Below are 23,866 nucleotides of genomic sequence, written 5' to 3'. Positions count from 1 at the left end.
TTATGTGAAAAGTGAGAACAGAACCAACAATGCGTTAGAGTATGTCAGTTACAAAGACAATAAACAGAACTCGTTATATATGAATTCATTATTTTAATGCTAATAAAAATAAATAAAAGGTTATTGTCTAAACACTTAAATATTTCCAGCATGATGATGTTTGTATTTTTAACTGAACAGACCACTAACCTAATGAACAAGTAAGAAAATCCGGAGGAATGGCGGCGGTTCGATAGTAAATGCGGCAAGGTGTGAAAGACTTTTTCCATTTTATTGTGATCGGTCCATTCATGTTAACCTCAAACAAATGAACTGATAATTGCATGGATTGCAGTGTGAACTGCGATTGCTGTAAACCAAATGGCATTGTCATTCAAAGTATGGTTTGTCCATTCTAGTATCTTACAGCTTATGCAGTAGGACAACCACCCACAGGCTACTGTACACGTCTCCAATAATGTTTGTTCTTTGCAAAACGTGCAGCTAAGGTCAAATTACAACAGTTTATAAGTATATGGTTATTTTATTATTCTTGTTGAACATCAGTTGTTTAAAAATGTGATTACATTTTAGGTGCTCCGTACACCGTAAATTCCGTCTATTAAGGTTGTTTATAGGCGAGTTACTCAATTGAAGCTTACCTATAGTACAGTAAAACAGTTCCGAAAAGAAATGTGTCCATCAAATTGACAAGGCTTCTAAATCTGCATAGATGGCAACGTCGTTAGAGCTACAGTAAACTTGAGCTTTTGTTATTGTAGCTTTAAACTCTTTGCACATTTGGACAAATGTATCCTTTGTCAGATGGTTCAGACTTTCTGCGATAATAATGGCTGCGACCAAGACAAAAGTTATATTGCAGATCAGAACCATTTGAACTAATGTGTCTAGTTGTTGTTGAAAGTTTTTTTTGTTGTGAATATATATATATTTGTTGAGTGCCCAAGGGATGGTCAGTTTTGGTTATGGATCAGACAAAGTATTTAGCATGAATTAGAGCATAACAACAAAAAGAAAAAGTTTGAAGAAGAGATGCACCCAACAAAGAAATATCACGAAAGACTATGTGACAAAAGATTAATTTTGGAAAGATGCAATTAAAACTTGTGTCATTTCAGCAGTCTTATTTATCCATAGAGTTGATGAATGATGAAATGTCTTGGTATTTACCTACATGCTCTTTTTGGTGAAGATATACTTAAACTGCTGAAGAATCTAGCATTCTACTACTTCTGGTTCAACCCAAGGGCTGCAGTGCAATATAGCCAACACAAACATTTCACTTCAAACAAAATGCTTTATAAATTCAGTCGCCTACCTTTCTTTTTTATTTTTTGCAAGTACACATGAAATTATTTAGGTATAGAATGTGATATTACCGCAGCTTACAGTTTATAAAGAACATGTATATTTATACTAGCTTTTTAACATGTAAATATGGCAGCTCTCATGCCCAGTAACATTACGAGTGTTCAAGCATGAACATAAACGCAATTGAATCGGTAAGAGGATTTACAGGATTGGGTAGGATTATGTCTTGTGCAAGAAATTGATTCATTCTTACTTAATTATAGAAGAGGAAGAAGATGACTGTGACCAGTGGATACAAGCCCAGATGTTTTCTGGACGTAGAAATAGGTGGCCAATCTGGTAAGTAAAAACAGAAATTCAGTCGGTTGAGAACATCAAATTTCTATACACTTAGCCAGATATTTCATAAGTTGATAAATGTGTAAACTACATCTAAGTTCTATAGAATGCCTTTTCCTTAATCCAAAAACATAGATTTATGTTAATTATTTTGTGTTGGATTTTTTCTTTTCTTTTTTTTTTTTGTTTCATTTTGTTAATCAAATGTATGTTCAACAATGCAAGTGAAATAATTGAAAATGTAAGTGGATAGGTAAATCATATCATAATGTGAAATGTAACTGAGTTTCAATTTTGTTTGCAGTGTTTTATATTTGTGTAATTTTGTCATTTCTTTCAAGCCTCAGTTAAACTTCAGGTAGATTACAATCTTTTGTTTTCCAGTGGGACGGATCATAGTTGAGCTATTCTCTGATGTTACCCCAAAGACATGTGAAAACTTTCGTGCATTATGCACAGGTAAATTATTATTCAAGAATTTGCATTATGTTGTATGAAGCTAGTTTGTATGGAAGTGAGAAATTCAGAATAGAAGTGATTCCATTAATTTAGTTTAATTTAAAGCATACTGATCACATAAAATTGTCTCGGTCATTAATTTTTTTTATGCTTATCTTTAGGTGAAAATGTGACACTACAAAAGAGTCCTAGCAAACATGTCTGATTATGATTGATGAAATATTACTTTTGATAGGAAATATCAGATATTAAAGTAATACTATGAAATGTGAGGATTTTAAAATGACTGAGAGCTTACCTTTTTTTCACAGGAGAAAAGGGGGTTACCCAGAAAACGGAACAATCCCTCCATTACAAAGGTGCTCCTTTCCATCGTGTAGTGAAAGATTTTATGATTCAAGGTGGAGATTTCACCAAAGGTTGGTAGAATTTAGGAATATACATTACTTAGAAGAGATCTATAAAACAAGTGTTTTATAAAATTGTTTGTTTTATTAGTATAAAGTGTAATATGAAAGTGCCTTTCTTATTAATAGAATGGTTATATCAATGGTATGATCGCTAACATTTAGATATAATGTAGATTGATTAAGATTGTCACTTTGTCAGATTCAGTTAAAATGCATGAATTTTATTAAATGTCTTCTTTCTGTTGTTTAGGTGATGGAACTGGGGGCGAGTCAATTTATGGAGGGATGTTCCCAGGTAAGTTCATCAGATACTTGAGTGTACTTGTAACGAGGGTATAATAGAAATTCTCAAAACACAACCAGTGGAAGACTTAAGCATGGGATTTTGTTGACTACACTTTTCCCTTCATCAGACAAATGACCAGTGTGAAGTATAGTAACACTGATGTATGGTGCGAGGAGTGAGGATTATGATTTTCAAGTCTTGGTTGAAGTTTTGAGTTCGTAACAGTTCTTGATTTCAGTTTCCAAACATTATTTTAATTTTGGATGGCTATACCATATGAAAAATGCATTGGCGATAATGATTCAAGTTAATAAAGGTGTTAAGTTCACTTAGTGTAAAAGAACCCTGAATTAAACACTTAAATCCTAAAGTCATCATTTAGTTGTTGATTATATATTTCAAATGATTATGTTTTCCTTTTTTTTCCAGATGAAAATTTTATTTTAAAAAATGAAAAAGAATTTCTCCTTTGCATGGCAAATCGTGGAAAGGATACAAATAGTTCACAGTTCTTCATGTAAGTATTTTGTCTGAGGGAAGTCAACATGGTAGTACATCCTTTGGTTCGATTCAAAAGCAGATGAACCTTCTTTACTTTCCACGATGGTGTAAGGATCTCCTGTCACATGTAAACCCTCTCGCTTAGGTCATTGACCTTTGTATCCCAAATATTTTTTTCGTTGTTTCTTACCAAAGATATTCCTGATTCAACAGTTATTTGGAATGTTCAGAATGTGATAACTTGTCAATGGGGTTAAATTATAAAGTTAAACTTAAGATCTAAATAAACCTAAGGTATGTTGTTTCATCTTTTGAAATAATGTCAGATATATTATGAAATGACCTATCTTGGCTGTCAAGATGACATCCATACAACATATAAAACAGTTGGCTATTGAGTCCTTCTAAAACTGTGAGAAGAAAATTACTGAGGAATTTTTTCAAACCATATAACCTTGTATTTCTACTATGAAATATCATTGTGGAATGTTGTATATTTTAAACAAGTAAAAAAAGGGGGGGCTATTAAAGATATGAAAGATTATGAAATATAAATTTAGTGACATTAAGTTTTCATTTTGTATTACAAATTTGCAAAATTTGGAGTGTATAAAGTAACACATAACTAAAAATGAATTATGGTGAGTTTCCTTGATTAAAATCAAATATAAAAATTAAAATGTCAGTTTATGATTTAAACACGAAATTTGCACATTATCACAATTTAACAACATCTATATGTGAAGAAACACTGTTTAAAGATAATTTCTGATGCATGAAGCTTCGGTTTGTAAGCCATACTGTTTATGAGGGGTAATACAGTTTTAATCGTCTATATGATCAAAGCTTGGTAATTATTTACTCAAATTGAACTGAAATTTGTATACTTACAGGTGATTACAGGGAAATAATTTCAGAACAAACCTGAAAATTGTTTGATTTAACCTGATCACCCTTATTACTGATAAAACACGGAGTAATGTAAAGTTCAGTATCCTAACTGTAGCCACATGCTATTTTCAGTAGTACTGGTTGCTGCACCAAACTGAAAGAAAAATAGTGCAAAATGCTATTTAGTCCCTAAAAAACAATTTCTTTAAATAATATGTTATAGCACTAAACATGATAGGGTCTACTGAATATAAACAGGCTGTCTGATAAAATGGTATCATTTACTTAACATTTAGGAAATGGTCTTCATTTCAGAGCTGTTTTTTGCAGGAAAGGCTGAGGACGGATGATTGCAGTTATACAAGACTTTAAATTCTTTCAAAATAAATGTTGAATTGGAACATATACATTATAAATGTAAATGGATCAATATTATGTTTGGTTTTATAGAATCCATTTATATGGAAATGGCTTCAGTTATTGGATCTGGCATTGATTATTAATTATCCCATATTAACTTTTGATCATCATGATAAGTGTACACTTTTGAGTCAACTGTCCAATCCTTGTTTTCTTTGAACTACATTATGGAAATTACAAGTGCCAATATATGAATATTTTTGTGTTATTTCTGTTACATTTTTCCTGAAATAGCTGAAAATCAGGAAAAAATAAAATGTCTAACAAAATTTAGTTACAGCTGTTCTGTAGTGTACTTTAATCTTGGCAAGGACTGGACCTGTTGTTCTCAGGATTGTGACGTAGATGCATATACAGTATCAGTGTACATACAAGCTGATACAATACAATACTTGATTTTGACTATACACTGATATGTTTTGTCGCATTTTACATTATGAACAGAAACCTCTGCGACGTCTGCAAGTATCCAGGTAACACACATGCCTCACCATGACAAGTCCATAAAGAGTCGCCCACAAATTCCCTAGGCAGGCGTCTGTTCAGACTTGAATATTTCATCTCTCTCAACTCTGCTGCTTTTTATGAACTTTCTTGCTCGAGATAGATGCTGTAATTTTTTTTTTTACAAGTCTATTAGTTTGTTTAAAAAAAATTGCGATATGAATTTCACCTTTAGAAAGAAAAAAGAAAAAAAAAAGTCCTGTCCAATTTAGTGAAAAGAAAATGACCTACTTTACAGTCAACACTATTTTTGCAGCTTACTCATTATTTCATATTTTTCGATTTTCCAACCAACAAAGTTTTCAAAAAAATTATTATTGTTTCATTCAGTTGAAATTTCATCTTCCAAGAGATAGGATTAAGTGTGTTAAAAATACTCAATACTTTCAAGAATAAATGCATCTTTCATTTATTTAATTTTTTTTTCTTTTTTTTTTAAGGTTATTTTACTGATAAATCCTCACAATTCATGTGGCACTGATTTGTTAACAGATAAAAATAGGAAGTATGACTTAAATTGATGTTCATGGCAATTATACCAAGGCATACTTTCTCTGAATGATGAAAAGTATTTATCTTATTTAAAAAATGTGTAATAGCTTGCAGATTGAAGTTTTAAGTATAATTATTGAGATGAGAGATCTACAGTGGCCTGGTTAATCCCTGATTTCTTGTAGGACAGCGTTGATCAAAGTCACGCTTTCTAACAGTGTTTCTTTCTCTTTCATATCACTTCTTCATTCCCCACAATAGAACAACAAGACCAGCTCCACACTTAGATGGGTAAGTAGAAAAGTTTTGAAGATGAGCTGATATGAGAAGGGTTACTGCATGTGTGAAATTGACTTCAGACAAAAAGTAATCGAACTTTGTTTAGAAATATTCCTTCATGCACTAAGTTTATGTGAAGTACTTAACTCATTGGTTAAAATGTAGAAGAACTGTTAATATACTTCACTTATTACATTTTGTACTGAAATGTAAATATTTTATTGGCAAAAATACATGAAAGAAATTCTTACAACTTATGGACTCTTCTCCAACTTTCGTACTTACGTCTGAAAGGATTACAGAGTAGCTGTTTGGGTTTTATGACTCAATATCAATGCGGATTGTGATTTTAATATTTCAGAGTTCATGTTGTGTTCGGTCAAGTGATCCAAGGTCAGGAGATAGTCCGTCTCATAGAAAATCAAGAGACGGATGCAAAAAGTCGACCTCTCAAAGAGGTGTGCATTGCCAATTGTGGGGAATTGGTCCTGCAAATGAAGTCCAAAGGTTTGTTTATTTTTGTGATGTCGCAATAAGTAGGAATGATCAGATAGAAAAATTCCTTCCATGATTTTATAATCAGTAATAAAAAATAGTTATTTTAGAATAAGAGCACTGATCAAAAACTGATTAGCTCAACAGAGTAACTGGAAAATGTATTTGACCTATTTGCTGAACTATTTGACTTCACAGTGTTGAGAAACCCAAGTTGAATATAACAATATAAAAAGGGCGAAAAATTGGGACCAAGGGAAATATTAAAGTCATCAGCAATATTGGATTTTAAACAAGTTCAACATAAGCAAATTTGACTCATGTAGACTATACAATAGTACTACAACAGTTTTCTTTGAAATTCAGGAAAGAAGAAGAAGAAAGTTTCAGAATCCGAGTCAGACTCTGCGTCAGAATCAGGGTCAGAATCAGGTTCAGCCAGTGATGGAGATGTTAAAAAACGCAAACGTAGAAAGAAACAAAAGAAAAAAGATTCCAAACGGAAAAAGAAGGACAAGAAGAAGAAGAAAGATAAAGAGGAAAAGTAGGCAGTTTTATATAGATTCAGCTGACCTTTTCTGTGTTTGAAGAAAAATTTGGTTATCATAAGTAGTGTTATTTAGTGAAAATTTAACATGTGTCATTTGTAATGGGGAATCTAGATGGTTACTCACTTTGGAGAGAAATACGAGTTGGAATGTTAAGGTCAGATAATATACAAAATTTTTGTAGCATAAGTGATGATCCTTGATGAAATGTTTAACCTTTGACCTTTGATAGAGAAGAAGAGGAGGGTACTAAAGAACCAGAGATAACTACAGTCTTTGCTTCAATTAGACCTGATGAAATTCCTGATGTGCCATCTCAGAAGTTCCTGATGAGGGAAAACCCTAGCAAAGATCAGGATGAGTAAGGAGACATAATTAGGTGTTTTAGTATTTGATTAGATTTTGTTGAGTAGTTAAAATTCATTACCATCTTCTGAAAAAAGTATTGTAAAATTTAATGGAAAAAATATTAACTATCTGCTTTAAACGAATGTGCTCCGCAGGACAAAGATGTGAAAAGTGTAGTGTAGGCACATTATTCCTATTTAGAAATGAGTACTTGCTTCTGGTCACCCCGTTTCTGGTATTATGCCACTCGGATAGTTTAAGCTTTTCAGACAAGTAGTCCCATCATCTGAGGTCACATTCAACATGTGTCATTAAACTGTTACAAAGATGCACAATTCCTAAGAAACATTTGAATACAATAATTCCACTGTTATATTTTTGGCCCACCATTATCAGATGAGGAGCTGTTCAAATCACCCTTCATCCATGGTCTGCCCATCTGTCTGTAAACAATCATCCTTGTTATGACTAGGTATTTCTTGAGAAGTCATTTTGGGGCATGGAGGGGCTGTTATTACATACTTCATATGAAGATTCCAGTCTGTCCTTAGTATCCTTGCAATGTGTTAGAATCTGATCAATGAAACAAAATGGCTGACAGGCAGCCATCTTGGATTTTGACAGTTGAAGATTTTTAACGCTATTTCTTGAGAATTACTGGTGGAATATTTCTCAAACTTGATAAGTATATTCCTCATGGTACTATGTTGTAGCCGTTCAATTTTATATCTGCTCAAGGTAACAACATGGCAGACAGGAGACTGTCTTGGATTTTGATAGCTGAAGTTTGTTATCGGTGTTTTTCTGAAAGTATTGTTAGATTCCCTTGTTATCAAATGATTAAGAGGAATAGAGAAAAGAAGGGAAAAGTAGAAATAAGATCAGTCTTACATAGAACCAATAAAGATTATTGTATAGTTGGCATCCCTCTGGGTTCTCTTGTTAGTGAACATCTAGTTATTTGTTATACAATGAAATATTATAAAAATTATTTCTCAAGTGACATTGAGATTGTTTTGAACCCTTAAAGAATTGATAAGTAGAAAGAAAAAAAGGTTATATTCATGACATGTATTAAAAGCAGTTCTGTCTCTATTCTCAGAAAAGCCAAGTCACCTCCTGGCTTTGGTCAGCGGCGACCCATTGACAGGATCCCATATAGTTCCCAGATTAAAATCACACGGAGTGGACGTAGGATCAAGGGTCGTGGAACAGTAGTAAGTTTTATTAGAGTGAGGACAAAAAGTGCTAGAAACATTGTAAATACCAATGTATCCATTGTACACGTCCTAATTAACATTATGTGATATTCAATGTTCTCAATGATTACAGCGCTACAGGAGTCGTAGCCGAAGTGAAACCCCACCCCACTGGCGGCAAGCCATGCAGAAGCCACAACCAATGGATTATGGGGACAGACAAGATGAGGACCAAGGAAATCGGTGGGTCAGAGGGGATAGATTACCTCAGACACGTGGAGAACGAGGTAATCGGAGAATGTCTGATCGGGATCGTAATACTGAACAAAGAGAGTATGGTCAAGGTGAAGGTAACCCTCGATGGGGGCGGGAGGCCATAAGAAGCAGAGGTAATAGAGATGATGAGAGAACACAAGGTCGCATCCGTGACAGGCAGCCCCTTAGGGAGAGGTTCAGACAAGGTCACGAGGAAAGGTGAGGATTTACTCTATTAAACATCTCTTAAGAGACCTTCCAAACTTTCATGTTAAATTTTAAAGGAACATTTTATAGCCTCTATGAGTTTGATCAACAAATTTGGGAGATGACTATTATATCGTTTCCATCACATTTATCATTCTTCCTGATAATGTATCAAAGTCTCTTATCTTCATTTTCTCAGTTGATATAACTACTTGTTATATATGGTAAGAATCAACATCTGTATTACAGGGAAGATAAAAATGACGAGGAAGACGAAGATAATGGAAAGAAAAAACACAAGAAAGATAAAAGGTTTGTTATGTATTTTTAACATAGATATTAGTGAAGTCTGCCATCTACAGGTATCTGAAGTCTGTTGACTCAACCATAGATATTTGTTTAACCTTTTTTCTGTATTTTTCAGCAGTTTGTAGTTGACAGGCCTATTTCTTGTTGGAAAATAATTTATCCTTTCAGATTTACTTGTACTGTTCATTTGATGTCGTTCTTATACAAATATCAATTTTGTTTTAAAATTCAGTCACAAGAAACATAAAAAGCACAAGAAAACATCTAAAAGGCACAAAGACAAGAAGGGGAGTGATGATGATGAAGAAGATAGAAAAAAGACGAGACAGCCTAGTGTGTCAGATGGAGAAGGCGTGTCCCGGTCACCCTCTCCTAGATCAGGCAAGGAGACAAAATATGAGGCTGGACGTTCTGAAGTAGAGCGCAATGGTCATTCTGAAGGAGGAAGATTTAATGAGCGTAGAGATTTCAGAAGGTTTGTGTTTTGTTTTAGCTTATGAAAGAGATGTTCCTACAGTTAACCCACCTGTCTATCCTTTTTTAACCACTAACAAATCTATTTTATGACAGATATGATATAACTGTTCAAGGTCACTAGTACTTAAGATAGAAGTTCAATACCTGCTTAGTGGCTTTATTTCCTTACTGATATTAGCATCTGTTCACTGGGCAAGTGGCATTATGAACTCGCCCAGCACCACAATGTACTCTTCTGGATATGAGGATGAGTACTTTTTCTCACCCCTATATCAACAGTTGTCAATGTCACCAGCTGAATCAGAATACCTTTGATATGTTGTGTGGGTTGGGGGTCAAGATCACTGCAGTAGTATAGAAAAGGCTTGTAGTCACTGTATAGTTCAAGGTTCTACAAGCAAAGCTCTGGAAGGAGTGTGTGCCTTCATATCGAAGAATAAAAAAAAATTACATTTTCATTTGCAGATCAACTACAGACAATAGCAATAACTCAGATAGAGGAAGACATGAACGGAGGAGGTCAAGGTCACCAGAGACCAGGTCAAAACCACCAGTTCGTAGGAGGTCAGTGTCGAGAGATCGTCATCGTTCTAAATCCAAATCTCCCAGTCATAGACCATCTTCTGATTCACGTGGTCGAAGGAGACGATCTACAGACTCAGAGTCTGAAGAAGATAGCAGATCCAGATCAAAGAGGCAAAATAGACAAAGGTCAAGGTCATCAAGTTCTAGTAGAAGCAGGTCAAGGTCACGAGGCCGTTACCAGCGTGATGGTGGAAGACGAGGCAGGCGGGATGATGAAAGGCGTCCCAGGGTCATGCCAGGTATCAGGTGGGTTTGACAGTTTGATGATATTATTGAAACAAAAGTTTTTAGCTCACATGGTCTAAAGGATTGGTGAGGTTATGCCATGGTGTTGCATCCAAATTTGGTCAGAACCATCCTTGGGTGAAGGGGGAATCAATTTTGTATAAACAATGGGTCTCAGCTCCTTGAGATCGAAGATTTGTTATTTATAAATGTTTGTTTTATATACCACATTTAAAACTCCTTGACAAATTTCAACATAAGTCTTTCTTTAAAATTTGCAGGTAAAAATGTTGAAGGTTCCAAGAAATAAGTTAGAAATATTGATTGCCATGCCATATTTTACCTAATTTCTCAAACTAGTGATTGTTTCTAATTTGTAAACAGACCAGTGAGAATCAAGTCTGATAGCCCCCCTCCTACACACTGGAAACCAGGACAGAAACCTTGGAAGGTCAAACCACAGGACAGACCACTCACAACAAAGTAAGTATCACAAGTCATATTTGTATCTTTCTCTAACATAAGATAATACAGTGGAACTTCTCCAAACAGACAAGTACAGGACAAGAAGATTTGGCCGGTATAGGGAGGGTTTGGTTTGCAGAAGTGAATGGAAATAACTGTGGGCTGTAATACAAATGATTGATTCCACAAGATATTCATTGAAGTAAAAAGTTGAATGAAAAAAACCCATTGATACAGTATGTAACTGCACTCAAAAGGAAACCCGTGTATTGCCTTGATACAGTATGTAACTGCACTCAAAAGGAAGCCCGTGTATTGCCTTGATACAGTATGTAACTGCACTCAAAAGGAAGCCCGTGTATTGCCTTGATACAGTATGTAACTGCACTCAAAAGGAAACCCGTGTATTGCCTTGATACAGTATGTAACTGCACTCAAAAGGAAACCCGTGTATTGCCAGCACATGGCAAAAATTGGATGATGTTTATCAGAGTGTTTACAACCAATTCTTAACTTGACTTAAAAATCAATACGTGCATTGCTTAGCAATGTTACCACTAAGCATTGCCCATGGCCAAACTGGGATGATGATGGGTTTGTATGGAATTATGTATAACCGATATATGTTTCCATTTTGTTCATCTCAAGATATTCCATGACTCACTAAGTAGATGTGAAACTTAGTCTTTCTAGCTCTGTAGAAGTACTTAATATCACTTTATCTGTAGCCCTTAATCTCTTTGTTGAAACAGTGGATTCTTTGATCTGATTTCATCTTACCGTCGACGATAGTTATATGTAATGTAAATTGAAATCCTCCTGATATGGGTAGGTATTGCATAATAAACCTGTCTTTGACATGTATATGCCTGAGGCACAAAGCTTATGAGTCACCACAGGTGTTGGTTTCATGGTCCATTGGTCAGAACTCTTTTCTTGATCACAAATGTTTGGCTGATTTTCTGAAGTAATTTTCAGTACATTTTAATCATCATGAATACAAAATTGATTCAGTATTCAGAAGTGAGATGGATTGGTATTGGAAAGTCACTATAAGAGGACATCATTCCGTATGATACCATTTAGTTTGGTTTGAAGAGTTTTTTAGAAGGATCGGTTAGGAGAAGTTGCATGGTACAACTATAATGTTCATTAACTGACAAGTAAAATAAAAATATGGAAATATTTGTGATGTTTTAATAGTTGTTTTTAAAATACTTAGGTGAATATATGGGCTGTTTGGGCCACATGCTCATCTTATATCATTTATCAGGATAAATAGATATGATCAGGACCATGGTATTAGGCCAGTACCATGCTGGGATGAAGGGCAATCAAGTTTGTTATAATGAATGATCTTGGCTTATTTTCGAGGTCATAGGAGTTAAATATGCTAAACTACAACAACAGACTGTTATTAGTTCTGTTTAATTGAAAAATAAGCCTTCAAACTTAGAAACATTAAAAACGTTGTAAGTATGCTTATATCAGTTCTGTTCTGTCTGCCCCAATGCTAGGACTGATGGACAGGTTCTAAAACTGTTCAAAGCCCTGAAGACCTAAGGTGACCTTTAATGCCCATGGGCCTCTTGTTTATTCCTAAAATAGGATTTAATATTTTATTTATTCCTAAAATAGAATCTGGTGTTTTATTTATTCCTAAAATAGAATGTAAGGTTTTATTTATACCTAAACTAGAACCTGGTGTTTTATTTATTCCTAAAATAGAATGTAAGGTTTTATTTATACCTAAACTAGAACCTGGTGTTTTATTTATTTCTAAAATAGAATCTGATGTTTTATTTATTCCTAAACTAGAATGTAATGTTTTATTTATCCCTGAAATAGATTCTAATTTTTTATTTGTTCCAAAAATAGAATTTAAGGTTTTTTAATTCTGATAGTTTGTTTTATTTATTCTTAAACTTGAATCTAATGTTTTATTTATTTTCTAAGATATAATCTAATGTTATATTTAAACTAAGATGTATTACTTGTTTTAGGGATGTCCTGGGAGTAACTGATCTCAAAGACAAAAGTCCACAGAAATCAGGTGTCAGTTCAGGAGACAGTCAAGTGAATCAAAATCGTATCGGTTCTCCTGTCAAACTTCCTGGTCACCACCAACAGTCTGATGATAGTGATGACAGTGACCGTTCTTCCAGCCCAGGTATTGATATATCAAAAGGCCGCAGATCCAGTGGATCAGACCCGTCACGAGAAACAAGGTCCATTCACATGGAGAATGATATGAAAGGAAGATCTGAGCAGGATAGCCAGAGGAATGTTCACATTGGGAGTATGTCGGAACAACGGTCTGTCCAACTGAGCAAAATAGAGGACGACTCTTACAGAAGAGACCATGTACCGGCCAGTAAAATTCAGTATGATTTGGCTGAGCAAGAAGATCCAATCAGGGCAAGTCCTGTTAGAAAGGAATCAAAGTCCAAGCCAAGACATTCATCAGATTCTAGGTCTGAAAGTTCATATAATGCATCAGATTCTTCTGAAGATTCGGATGCTTCTGTTAAATCGGAAGAGGAACAAAGACGTACTGTTAGAAAAGTAGAGGTGAGTTAAATTAAATCACTGTGTTACAGACTGGCCTCATAAAATACTAGACTCCCCAATCTCCTGGAGAAAACATTTTCAAAGCAATTTATTGTATTCTTATTATGATACAGGAGACAAGAGGTCATTTTATCTCAAGTCAAACAGAATTTTAAATTTCCGACCACATCCAGCTCTCTCCGTATAGCCCTAATGCAGCTCACTAGCTTAAATGGGCTGCCAACTTACAAAATATTTCCTATAACAAATAACTGAAAGATTACAGCTTAATATTAATCATCATCATCATCATCATCATCATCATCATCATCATCATCATAATCATCATCATCATCATCATCATCTTTAGATGCAAGTTGTTGTGATAAATAGTGAAACTGGCATCTTCATGTTTAATGTAACAAAACCCTTAAATTCAATGTTCTTTGGCTTATAATCTTGTGTCAAAATTTTGATTACAGGAGCGCATCAAATGGCAGCCACCTCCAGACCCTGAGGTACCAGAACGGGAGGAAATTCCTCGAGTTGTTAACAAGGTAAAACAAAAAATACTTGAAGACATTTTCACAAGATTTCATAGTAAGGGGGTTATATGGTGACCTCGAGATCTCAATGTAAAGGGGTTAAATTGTAATAACAAGATCTCATAGTAAAGGGACTATATTGTAGACGTTTGGTCTCTTAGTAAGGAGGTTTATATTGTAGTCACTAGGTCTCTTAGTAAGGAGGTTATATTGTAGTCACTAGGTCTCTTAGTAAGGAGGTTATATTGTAGTCACTAGGTCTCTTAGTAAGGAGGTTATATTGTAGTCACTAGGTCTCTTAGTACAGAGGTTATATTGTAGCGGTTATATTGTAGTCATATTGTAGTCTAGGTCCCTTAGTATAGTAGAGTTATATTGTAGTCACTAGGTCTCTTAGTAAGGAGGTTATATTGTAGTCACTAGGTCCCTTAGTAAGGAGTTATATTGTAGTCACCAGGTCTCTTAGTAAGGCGGTTATATTGTAGTCACTAGGTCCCTTAGTAAGGAGTTATATTGTAGTCACTAGGTCTCTTAGTAAGGAGGTTATATTGTAGTCACTAGGTCTCTAAGTAAGGAGTTATATTGTAGTCACTTTGTACATATTTTATCTTAACTAAACTGACTTTGAGTTTTGATTATGATAATGTTGTCATTTTGGTATTTTCTTATTGTTTTTGTATATGTCAGCAACCGGAGGACGTGAACAGGACATCTGTGAGGATTCGGACTCCGCCACTACCTCCAATGGGACAAGTGGCCGAGGCTGCATCAGAGATGGCCAGGTAATTTGTAAAGTTCTTATTACATCATCAGTAAAGGATGTAAACCTTTGCTGAATAATAGATCATTCATTATAAGATTAAGTTGTTTTTTCCATGGTCCTCATTCTTCTAGTGTAAGTATCATATGAGACACCATGTAATATTAGTATCTCCCCCACTTCAATGGAACAGCTTTTTTCCAGACATAATGCAGACTGGTCTTACAGAGCAGTAGGAAATTAAATGAAAAACCATCACAGGAATATTATGATTATATGAAAGACAACTACATGATGAGTCAGATGGTATTATCTCTTTAATACTGAAAAATGTCTTTTCACAGGAAGAAAAATAGATGGGATGTGCATGCTCCAGCAGTTGTACCAGAGAGAACCATAGTGAGTGTTCCACTACCCAACAAACAACCTTCACCTTCTCGCTCTTCAAGGTCATCTTCACGGTCAAGGTCACCATCAGATTCATCAGAGAGTTCAAGGTCAAGATCACAATCTCCAACAAGCAGTTATCTCTATGGAGATAAGAAACCATTGGATCATGGTGAGACTACCCCAGTGGCTCCAGTTAAACAGGTTGAGGATTTTGCTTCACAATCTCCTATTACAAAGTCTTCTTCTAAATCTCCTGCCAAATCGGACAAAGGCAGAGGCAATCTTATACCTGTTGTCACAAACATAGAGAGTGTTGCCCTACAGGGTGGACGCTCACTGGATCTAAACATGCTCAGTCCTGGCAACATACCATTCCCCACTGAAAATATAGAAAGCAACAAAGACAAAACATCCAAAGGTTCTGAAAAGAAGAGTTCTCCAGAGGAACCACCTAAAAAAAGTCTAGATGAAAGGTTAAAAGATTTCACAGCAGGGATCAGTGGTTCTAAATCCTCACTTGCTCCTTCCAAGGACAAAAGTAGATCAAGAAGCAGGTCATCAGACACTTCACCAAAGAAGAAATCCTCTCCTAGGAGATCATCCAACAGATCTGGTAGCAGAAACCAGGATCGTAGTAAATCGCCTCATAGATCTCAGAAGAAAAGTCGGTCAAGGTCTCGAGGAAAAAGCTATTCCAAATCACCAATTCGGTCAAGAAGGCGAACTTCCAAGTCACCTATTCGCTTGAGGAGAAGAAGTCATTCAAAGTCCCCAAGACGTTCACGTGGGAAAAGCAGATCAAAGTCCCCTTATCGTAGAGGAAGAAGCCGTTCACGATCTCCACAGCGAAGAAGGATTTCCCCCGCAAGGTATTCACCTGTACCACCAAGAAGGAGGTCTCGCAGTCCCCGTAGAAGGTCAAGGTCACCTAGAAGGTCAAGATCAAGAAGGCGATCCCCATCTCCCAGAAGAAGGTCTAGGTCGCCAAGACGTCGTTCACGTTCAAGGTCATTAAGAAGGAGGTCTGTGTCACCACGAAGACGAAGTTTATCCAATCGCAGGAGGTCATCGGTTCGAAGGAGACGATCGAGGTCCAGGTCATCTAGGAGAAGATCACCAAGGAGGCGTAGTATCTCTCCTAGACGTCGTAGTCGATCAAGGTCTAGGTATGTTGCTTTGAGAATTAACTGTTAAAAGTAGATTTTTTTTTTTTGAAAATAATTTCAATACATAAGTCTGACTTGTTCAAATTAAAGCTTGTTTCCTGTTCCAAATGGAAAGGTCATTTTGAATTTGTTACATTTTTGAAAAAATGAAATTGATTAGGGTAGATGCAACATGCTAACATATATTTTACATTTTGTTGGCCAGACTTTATGTTGGTCTTTGTTTGATCCCACTATTATCATAACAAGCTGTTAGAGAATGTTATAAAAACCCGCCACCAATTACAAACTATCCCATTTACCAGTGCAACTACATAGGCTTGTTTGAAGCAAGATGATATATAATCAAAAGTCTATTGGGAATGATCAAATTATGTCAAGATTTGTTGTGTTCTCTGTACACTAATAATGTGTGTTAAAATGAATCTCTAAACTGGTGTTGCAGGAGACGTTCTCCACCTAGACGCAAACGAAGTCCTTCCAGGGATAGACGAAGGAGGTAATGCATTTCGCTGGCACTGTTCAAGTTTCTTAATTTTTGCTAATTTTGCAATAAGATTGCATGGTAAACATGGAAGTGTTGAATTAAGATTGAGAAAGAATTACATTATGTATCTACAGTTCCTTGACTTCATTGATAAAAATATGATATTGCTAAAACTCATAATTTTGGTTTCAATACAAATGTTGAAATAAATCTGTTATGTATTTTGGTCCTGTCCCCGACTCACAAAAAATTGTCTACTCGGATTCTGTTAAACAATCACATGTAACATAACACTACTAGTTCTGTATCTAAAGATTAAAGTTATTGTGAAGCATTGAAAAACATAACTACCTTCATTGTTATGTTGAGTGTATGAATTGGTTGAAGCTCCGAGATCATCGTTTTACAAAAAGTGTGTAAAAATTCTGGGTAGAATTTAAATTAACAAACTATACTGAATGTATTTACGTCATTTTGGTTAGCCCAATTTTTAATCAAATATCTCTCATTTCAATCATAGATTACATAGAGGTATGCAGACTGAAACAAAATCATGTGCAATTTAATATGATACAGCAATTTCATTACAGACGCAGCAGGTCGGGGTCAGCATCATCCAGAAGTCGGAGCAGAAGTCGTAGCCGCCGTAGGAGGCGTTCCAGCAGCTCACGTAGTCGAAGCCGGAGTAGACGTCGCAGACACAGAAGCTCCAGCTCTGATAGCGACTGAATATTTAGTAGTGGATTATAGATTCAAGTCCATTGAGATTTCTTACTGCAGGAATTTTTTTATGCTTTGGAGATTTTCTCCTTGATTTTATCAATTCTTATTTTTAATAATTGATAGGGAAGACGCTGCAACCAGATTAAGGGCACATGATATTTAGAATTTTCTTCATGTAAATTTTTAATATGATTGTGGCTTGTCCAATTAAATATTTATTGCACAAAGCCAGTTTGGAGTAAAGCACAATGTACAGATATCTCATCATGATTAAAGGATTTCAGATGATTTTTTTGTTCGGTTTTAATAATCCGTTGAGACCTTTCATTATTCTGCATATTGTAAGACATCTGTTTTCAAATCCACACATGTATACATTTTGTTACAACAACTTTTATATAGCAGTGGAACTGTTTTATATAAATTATTGTTAGGTACATATCTGAGCGCTTTCTACACTGAAAAAAAGTCTCTGTATTTTGTAGTTGTGCTTATTGTAGTCTCTGTAGTTTTTGTATGAAGCTATGGTTGTTGATGGGCTAATTCATTGCTCTTATTTGCCAAAAAATATTATTTTGAAATTTTATTGCACCAAATTAAGTATGTTTACAACACTAAGGGTGTGCGTCACTATTACAGGCTTTCACTATCACTTTGTGTCATCACTCTATTGACAAGTTTTAGACACATTCCCAATGAAAATTTACTGGTCTCGCTCAATGGAGGAAAGAAAACAAAATTAATCCATTGCTTTCAATTGACGTCAATGTTGGCATGCAGACCCAAATTTGAGAAGATTTGATGAAATCAGTTTCTCTGAAGGCATATTATAAGGGCCAGTAAATTGGGTGTTTTGTTGGATTTTGGGTATATAACCAAGATTCAGACAATATAAAAGTAGGGTTTTTTTTTTTTTTTTTTGTGGATTTTGAAAATTAGGATGAACTTGTTTTATAGTTTTCCATTTTCACTTTTTATTTTGTAAACACCATCAATAAACAATGTTTCTAAATATCCGACTTTTATGATGGGTATATCAACCTATATCATTCCTTGTGATATCTTGGATGAAAACGGGGAAAGGATCTTGCTGAGGAAGGGAACCCCACATGGCTGACAGATGTCACCATACATTTTCACATCCACTTGAGGAATCCAGTCCCTGTTGTCTAAGTTAAAAGTGAATATTTTACCTCCGCATCACCTGACTATAGTGTCAGAATAGAGTGGACTGAATGAAGAAGGAATGCTAGATGTACAGATAAATTAGTTACAGCAGTAAACTTGACATAGATAATCTACAGACACAAAATTACAGATAAATTATGTACAGAGATGTTGAATTAGTAACAGCAGTGAATAAATTCCACATAGATAATCTAGACACAAAATTACAGATAAATTATATACTAAAAGGATAAAGAAACGCAGTGTGAACTTTAAACCAGAAATTAAGTATGATATCGGGCTTCATTTAAAACGAAATTCTGTATACTTACAGATAAATTAAAGCTTAAAAACTTCCAAGTCTGTATTTTGTATCTGACAATTGGTTTAGAGGTACTAACGATTAAATTGAATGGACCCATAGGATTTGGAAATTGAACCGAGTCATCAATATCTTGTGTATTATTCTGGTCATAGAGTTCATGACAGCGTTAATCCGTCTTATGTGGTCCGATGTTGGTCACGGCCCTTACTCTTCAATTAATCATGAATGCTCTTCAATCAGGTCAACTGCTCTCGAGTAGCAGGGGGTGGCTGGCGCTTTCGAACCTGTCTTTCCAACTGGTCCCAAAGATGCTCGATCGGGGACAAATCAGGGCTATATGGCGGCCAATCTAGTGGTTGAATGTTGTTGTTGGCCAGAAAGACTTGGCAAAACCTTGCTAGGTTGGGCCTAGCATTATCCTACTGGAGGGTTAGATTATGCTGCTGTAAGAAAGGGATAACATGGCGTCGGAGGATCTCATCTCTATACTTAGCTGCTGTTAAATTGCCATCAATAACAACCAATTGTGATTTTAACCCGTGTGAGATTCCTCCCCACACCATTACTGAACCGCCCCCAAACCTATCCCTCTCTACAACGCAAGCGTCTGTAAAACGTTCGCCACGACGTCGGTAGACACGTTGACGGCCGTCAGATCGATAAAGACAGAATCGAGACTCGTCCGTGAAGAAAACTTGTCTCCACTGCCTCAGTGGAAACCGTCGTGGAGCATGTGCAGCGACCCAGGCCATACGACGCTGACGTCGAGCAGGGGTAAGGTGTGGACTTACGTAGGGGCGACGTGCTCTTACACCAACTTCTCGTAATCGATTCCTTACAGTTTTTGAACTTATAGGACGCCCATGATTTCCACGAACATTAAATGCACTCTCAACAGAATTAAGGCGCCGATTACGCACATGAGAGACGACGATATAGCGATCCTGACGTGACGTTACGCGCGGACGTCCTGACCTAGGTCGATTGGTCAATCGCCCAGTTTCCCGAAGACGTCTTACAAGACGTTCTATGGTGGAAACATTAACACCAAAGTGCCTAGCAACCTGATTTTGCAGCTGTACTTGCATCAGCATCTGAATGGCCTGACCCCTCTGAACTTCTGTGAGTCGTGCCATTCTTAAAACAAATCAAATTCTCAATTAATTTTAGGGAAGCAGTTGGTCTGTATAAAGACTAACGAAGAGTGACTTGACCAACGCTGCATGAGACCAGAACAACACGGTGCACGAGATTCTTGTTTTTTCCTTCCTCCATTTACCAGAGCTGCGCACTGTACCGTGACTAAATTTTCGATACATGACAAAGTGTAACATGACCTAATCACTCAATCCACAAAGTTTCATTTTATTTGGAGAACGCGTTTTCAAAATATCGGAATAAATATTACCCTGCGTTTCTTTATCCTTTCAGTATATACAGAGATGTTGAATTAGTAACAGCAGTAAACTTGACATAGATAATCTACAGACACAAAATTACAGATAAATTATCTACAGAGATGTTGAATTAGTAACAGCAGGAAACTTGACATAGATAATCTACAGACACAAAATTACAGATAAATTATCTACAGAGATGTTGAATTAGTAACAGCAGTAAACTTGACATGTTGACACAAAATTACAGATAAATTATCTACAGAGATGTTGAATTAGTAACAGCAGTAAACTTGACATAGATAATCTACAGACACAAAATTACAGAGATATCATGATATACAGAGGTGTTGAATTAGTAACAGCAGTGAATAAACTTGACATAGATAATCTAGACATTTGCTAACGACTTTTAATGCAAGGTCCACAGATGGCTGTAACGCTGTAACTGAAACCTAGACTTCGACCACATTGAGAGTGGTTTCCGTGACCGCCATCTTGAAAATCATGATATCTCTTCATTTCTAAACTGAACTCAGTAACTTTGACGAGGTATAACAACTCAAAAGTTGTCTGGAGAGGTCTCGAGCAATATGATAAAGCAAAAATCACTTCCACAGATCTGCCACGGTGTATCCTGATGATAACAATGTTGCTAAATTATTATATAACGACATGCATGCCAAATGGAATGTTCGATTGTCATGGTGAAAGGCTATTTAGGTATCTGTTGCCATGGTAAATCCTGATCCTCCTGCAGGTGGTAATGTTCCTAAACTGTTATATAATAACATACACGTCACGTCGATCGTTCGATTGCCATGGTGAAAGGCGTTGAGGTATTCACGAGACTGGAAGTGATGGATTCGCTGGTGTGGTAGTTTATTATTGCCTATAGCGTATCAATAATTATGCAAGATGGTTTCGCAATAGGAAGGTCTCTGATATTATATTTAATTTGAAGATGATGCCTGCTATGTCATAAAATTATTTTATGGTACCAAAGATAAAACGTTGTATTACGGTTTCATTTTTTTCACAATATCTTATCTCTTATTTTAGAAAGAAGTCGCTCAGTCAAGTTGGTTCTTACATCTTTTATTGCACATCAAACCCAATTTTCTTCAAATAAACAATTACAGTTTCCATCAGAACGTAATTTGAAAAATAATAGCGAAACTTCATTATGCGACCGTAGTACGATGCTTTGCACAGATTCATCCAGAATGACTTCCTTAGGCTGATGGCTGGACCAAAATGGGTTAAATGTACAGAAATCAGGAAAAAAAACTACATTGAAATTCAGATAAGGTGGAATGATATACTTTCAGGGATGGAAGGTCATAAAAATCTTAATCAAAATGGCGAATTTCTTGACCTTAGAATCTGGCATTATCCCCCGGGGATATACGAAAGTTGGGCATCACTGTTATTAATTTCTATCAAAAATCAATATATACACTTGGCCATAAGTTAGGAACCATTAATTTCAGTTTGAAAATAGATCTTTCCTTTTTTTGAAAATAAATCTTGAACTAGTAGCAGTGTTTCCCTTTTGTGTTTGGTGCCGGACGCCACCAAGCGATACAACCAACTTAACGATGGCTAGAGTTACAACTGGGTACCCCGTACTCGAACGAAACACAAGAAGAGTATTTTTGCCACCTAAAGCAGCATTTGCTCGTGTATTCAAAAACGTCACGTCTGAAATTGACAATTACTGACAGATGGAAAGTTTCTGGAATGGTTTATGGTGGTTTAACACACAGGCAAGTAGCTGCACGAATTTGGGCATCCATTATATTATTTCTTTGTCAATGCTGCGTCTGAACCAAACCGGACATGTTGATTAGCGTCTCAGGTCTGCAAGACCTCGAACGACTACAGACTGAGAAGATAGACTTCTGTTTGGACAGGCAAGGCGAGGTCCATTCAACACTGCCACGGGCTTAAAGAGCGGTGAAATACTGCGAAATGGCTTACAGACGTTTGAACAATAGGCAACTTGGTTCTCGCCGACCAGTACAACGTCCTCTGCGGACTACATGTACATTTGTTATCACGTCTATTTAAGATTATGAATCACTCTAAGTTTCTTTTCCTATTGACTGTGTATAAGGTTAGCTAGATCTTATAAATATTCCTGTATATCCTGTGGAGTTGCCATTTAAAAAAATTTCCCAAATACCGCGATCAAAATTGAGATCGGTGTAAGATAAGGATGGTCCCTAACGAATGACCGAGTGTATGCGCTGATAGTTTGACAGTGTATGTATATTTACCCTGATTTAATTCTGGATTCTTGGAGGGAGGGGGTCGAATTGGCTGATATTTCAAAAGATGTCCTCTTCATGACTAGGAATACATTTACATCTGTCTTTGCGCATGGAGCAGAAAGTTTCATTAGGCCTAAACAGCTCTTTCCTTGCTCACGCCAAATGAGAAATATTGCCAAGTAAGGCTAAATAGGGAAGGTTACAAGTGGAGAGAGCAAAGGCGCTAATTGTTACAATGGTCGCAATGTTATATCGACCACTTTCGTGTTGACAGTTAGGAGAATAAAAACTTGATCAAACGCCGTGAATTTCTTTTCAATACAGAGATACTTTTTCGATACACTGCCAATCCTAGCGTCTATATTATTTAGTTATTTCCAAGAGTACGCGGTATTTAGCAGTGATCAAAGTAACATTTAAACTGACTTTTTCAAAAATAATATTACATGTTTTGGTTATTTGTTTTAGTTATTTCGTCTTTAGCTTCAGATTCGGGTTAAAACCACATCCGACACGTGAAGCAACGAGAACTTCCCATATCAGCAAGGAGTGCGGGTACATCGGATGTCTTTTATTTGTCTTGTGGACTACCGCTAAATGTTTACATTTCCATGCGGTTTACTGCATACAAGAGCTAGTTTGAAAATCGTCTTTCATCTTTGATCTGAACTTAGGGACATCCACACATATTGTTGTTTTCTTCTAATTCCAGTCGAGATGGAACCGATCCCTTTCAAGGGCAAACTAATATGAAATGTGTCTATGTACTATTCTCAGGGTCTCATTTTCTAGTTACACAGTACACATTGGTAATGTCGATACATTCAAGCCATTTCACGTTTTCAAGATCCTAATCAGTCATTCCAGCTCTAAAATCAGGTATTCTAACCTTATTATTGACAGTTCAGCACCGAAAGCATTAAAACTAGTATAACTTTTGTTATATCATAAGTATTTATTAATAAACCTTTACTTATTTTCTTTGTGTGAACATAACTGGCTTATCTTACCAGCATTTTAATCTACCTGCACAGCACACCTGCACTCGGGTGTTTCCGTCGCGCCAATCATGCTG

The 23,866-nt window shown here is 36.0% G+C and overlaps 1 protein-coding gene across 1 annotated transcript; it reads left to right on the top strand.

Annotated features, from left to right (window-relative positions):
• Window positions 1-218: 218 nt before the first annotated feature.
• On the top strand, window positions 219-17,914 carry LOC132561193 (peptidyl-prolyl cis-trans isomerase G-like). Its single transcript, XM_060225920.1, has 22 exons — window positions 219-249; window positions 1,575-1,650; window positions 2,035-2,109; window positions 2,421-2,528; window positions 2,770-2,814; window positions 3,235-3,322; window positions 5,875-5,904; window positions 6,254-6,399; window positions 6,754-6,931; window positions 7,168-7,296; window positions 8,386-8,500; window positions 8,616-8,956; window positions 9,194-9,256; window positions 9,486-9,728; window positions 10,196-10,561; window positions 10,925-11,023; window positions 13,009-13,576; window positions 14,038-14,112; window positions 14,788-14,882; window positions 15,205-16,416; window positions 16,862-16,915; window positions 17,494-17,914. The coding sequence occupies exons 2-22, from the start codon at window positions 1,587-1,589 to the stop codon at window positions 17,630-17,632; spliced, it is 4,233 nt and encodes a 1,410-aa protein (XP_060081903.1). The 5' UTR covers window positions 219-249; window positions 1,575-1,586; the 3' UTR covers window positions 17,633-17,914.
• The last annotated feature ends 5,952 nt before the right edge of the window (window positions 17,915-23,866 follow it).

Source organism: Ylistrum balloti, unplaced genomic scaffold, assembly GCF_031769215.1.
Source record: "Ylistrum balloti isolate Yb309-2 unplaced genomic scaffold, AGI_CSIRO_Ybal_v1 Utg371170, whole genome shotgun sequence".
In the NCBI taxonomy this organism is placed as follows: Eukaryota; Metazoa; Mollusca; class Bivalvia; order Pectinida; family Pectinidae; genus Ylistrum; species Ylistrum balloti.
This window is presented reverse-complemented; position numbering and strand designations above follow the sequence as displayed.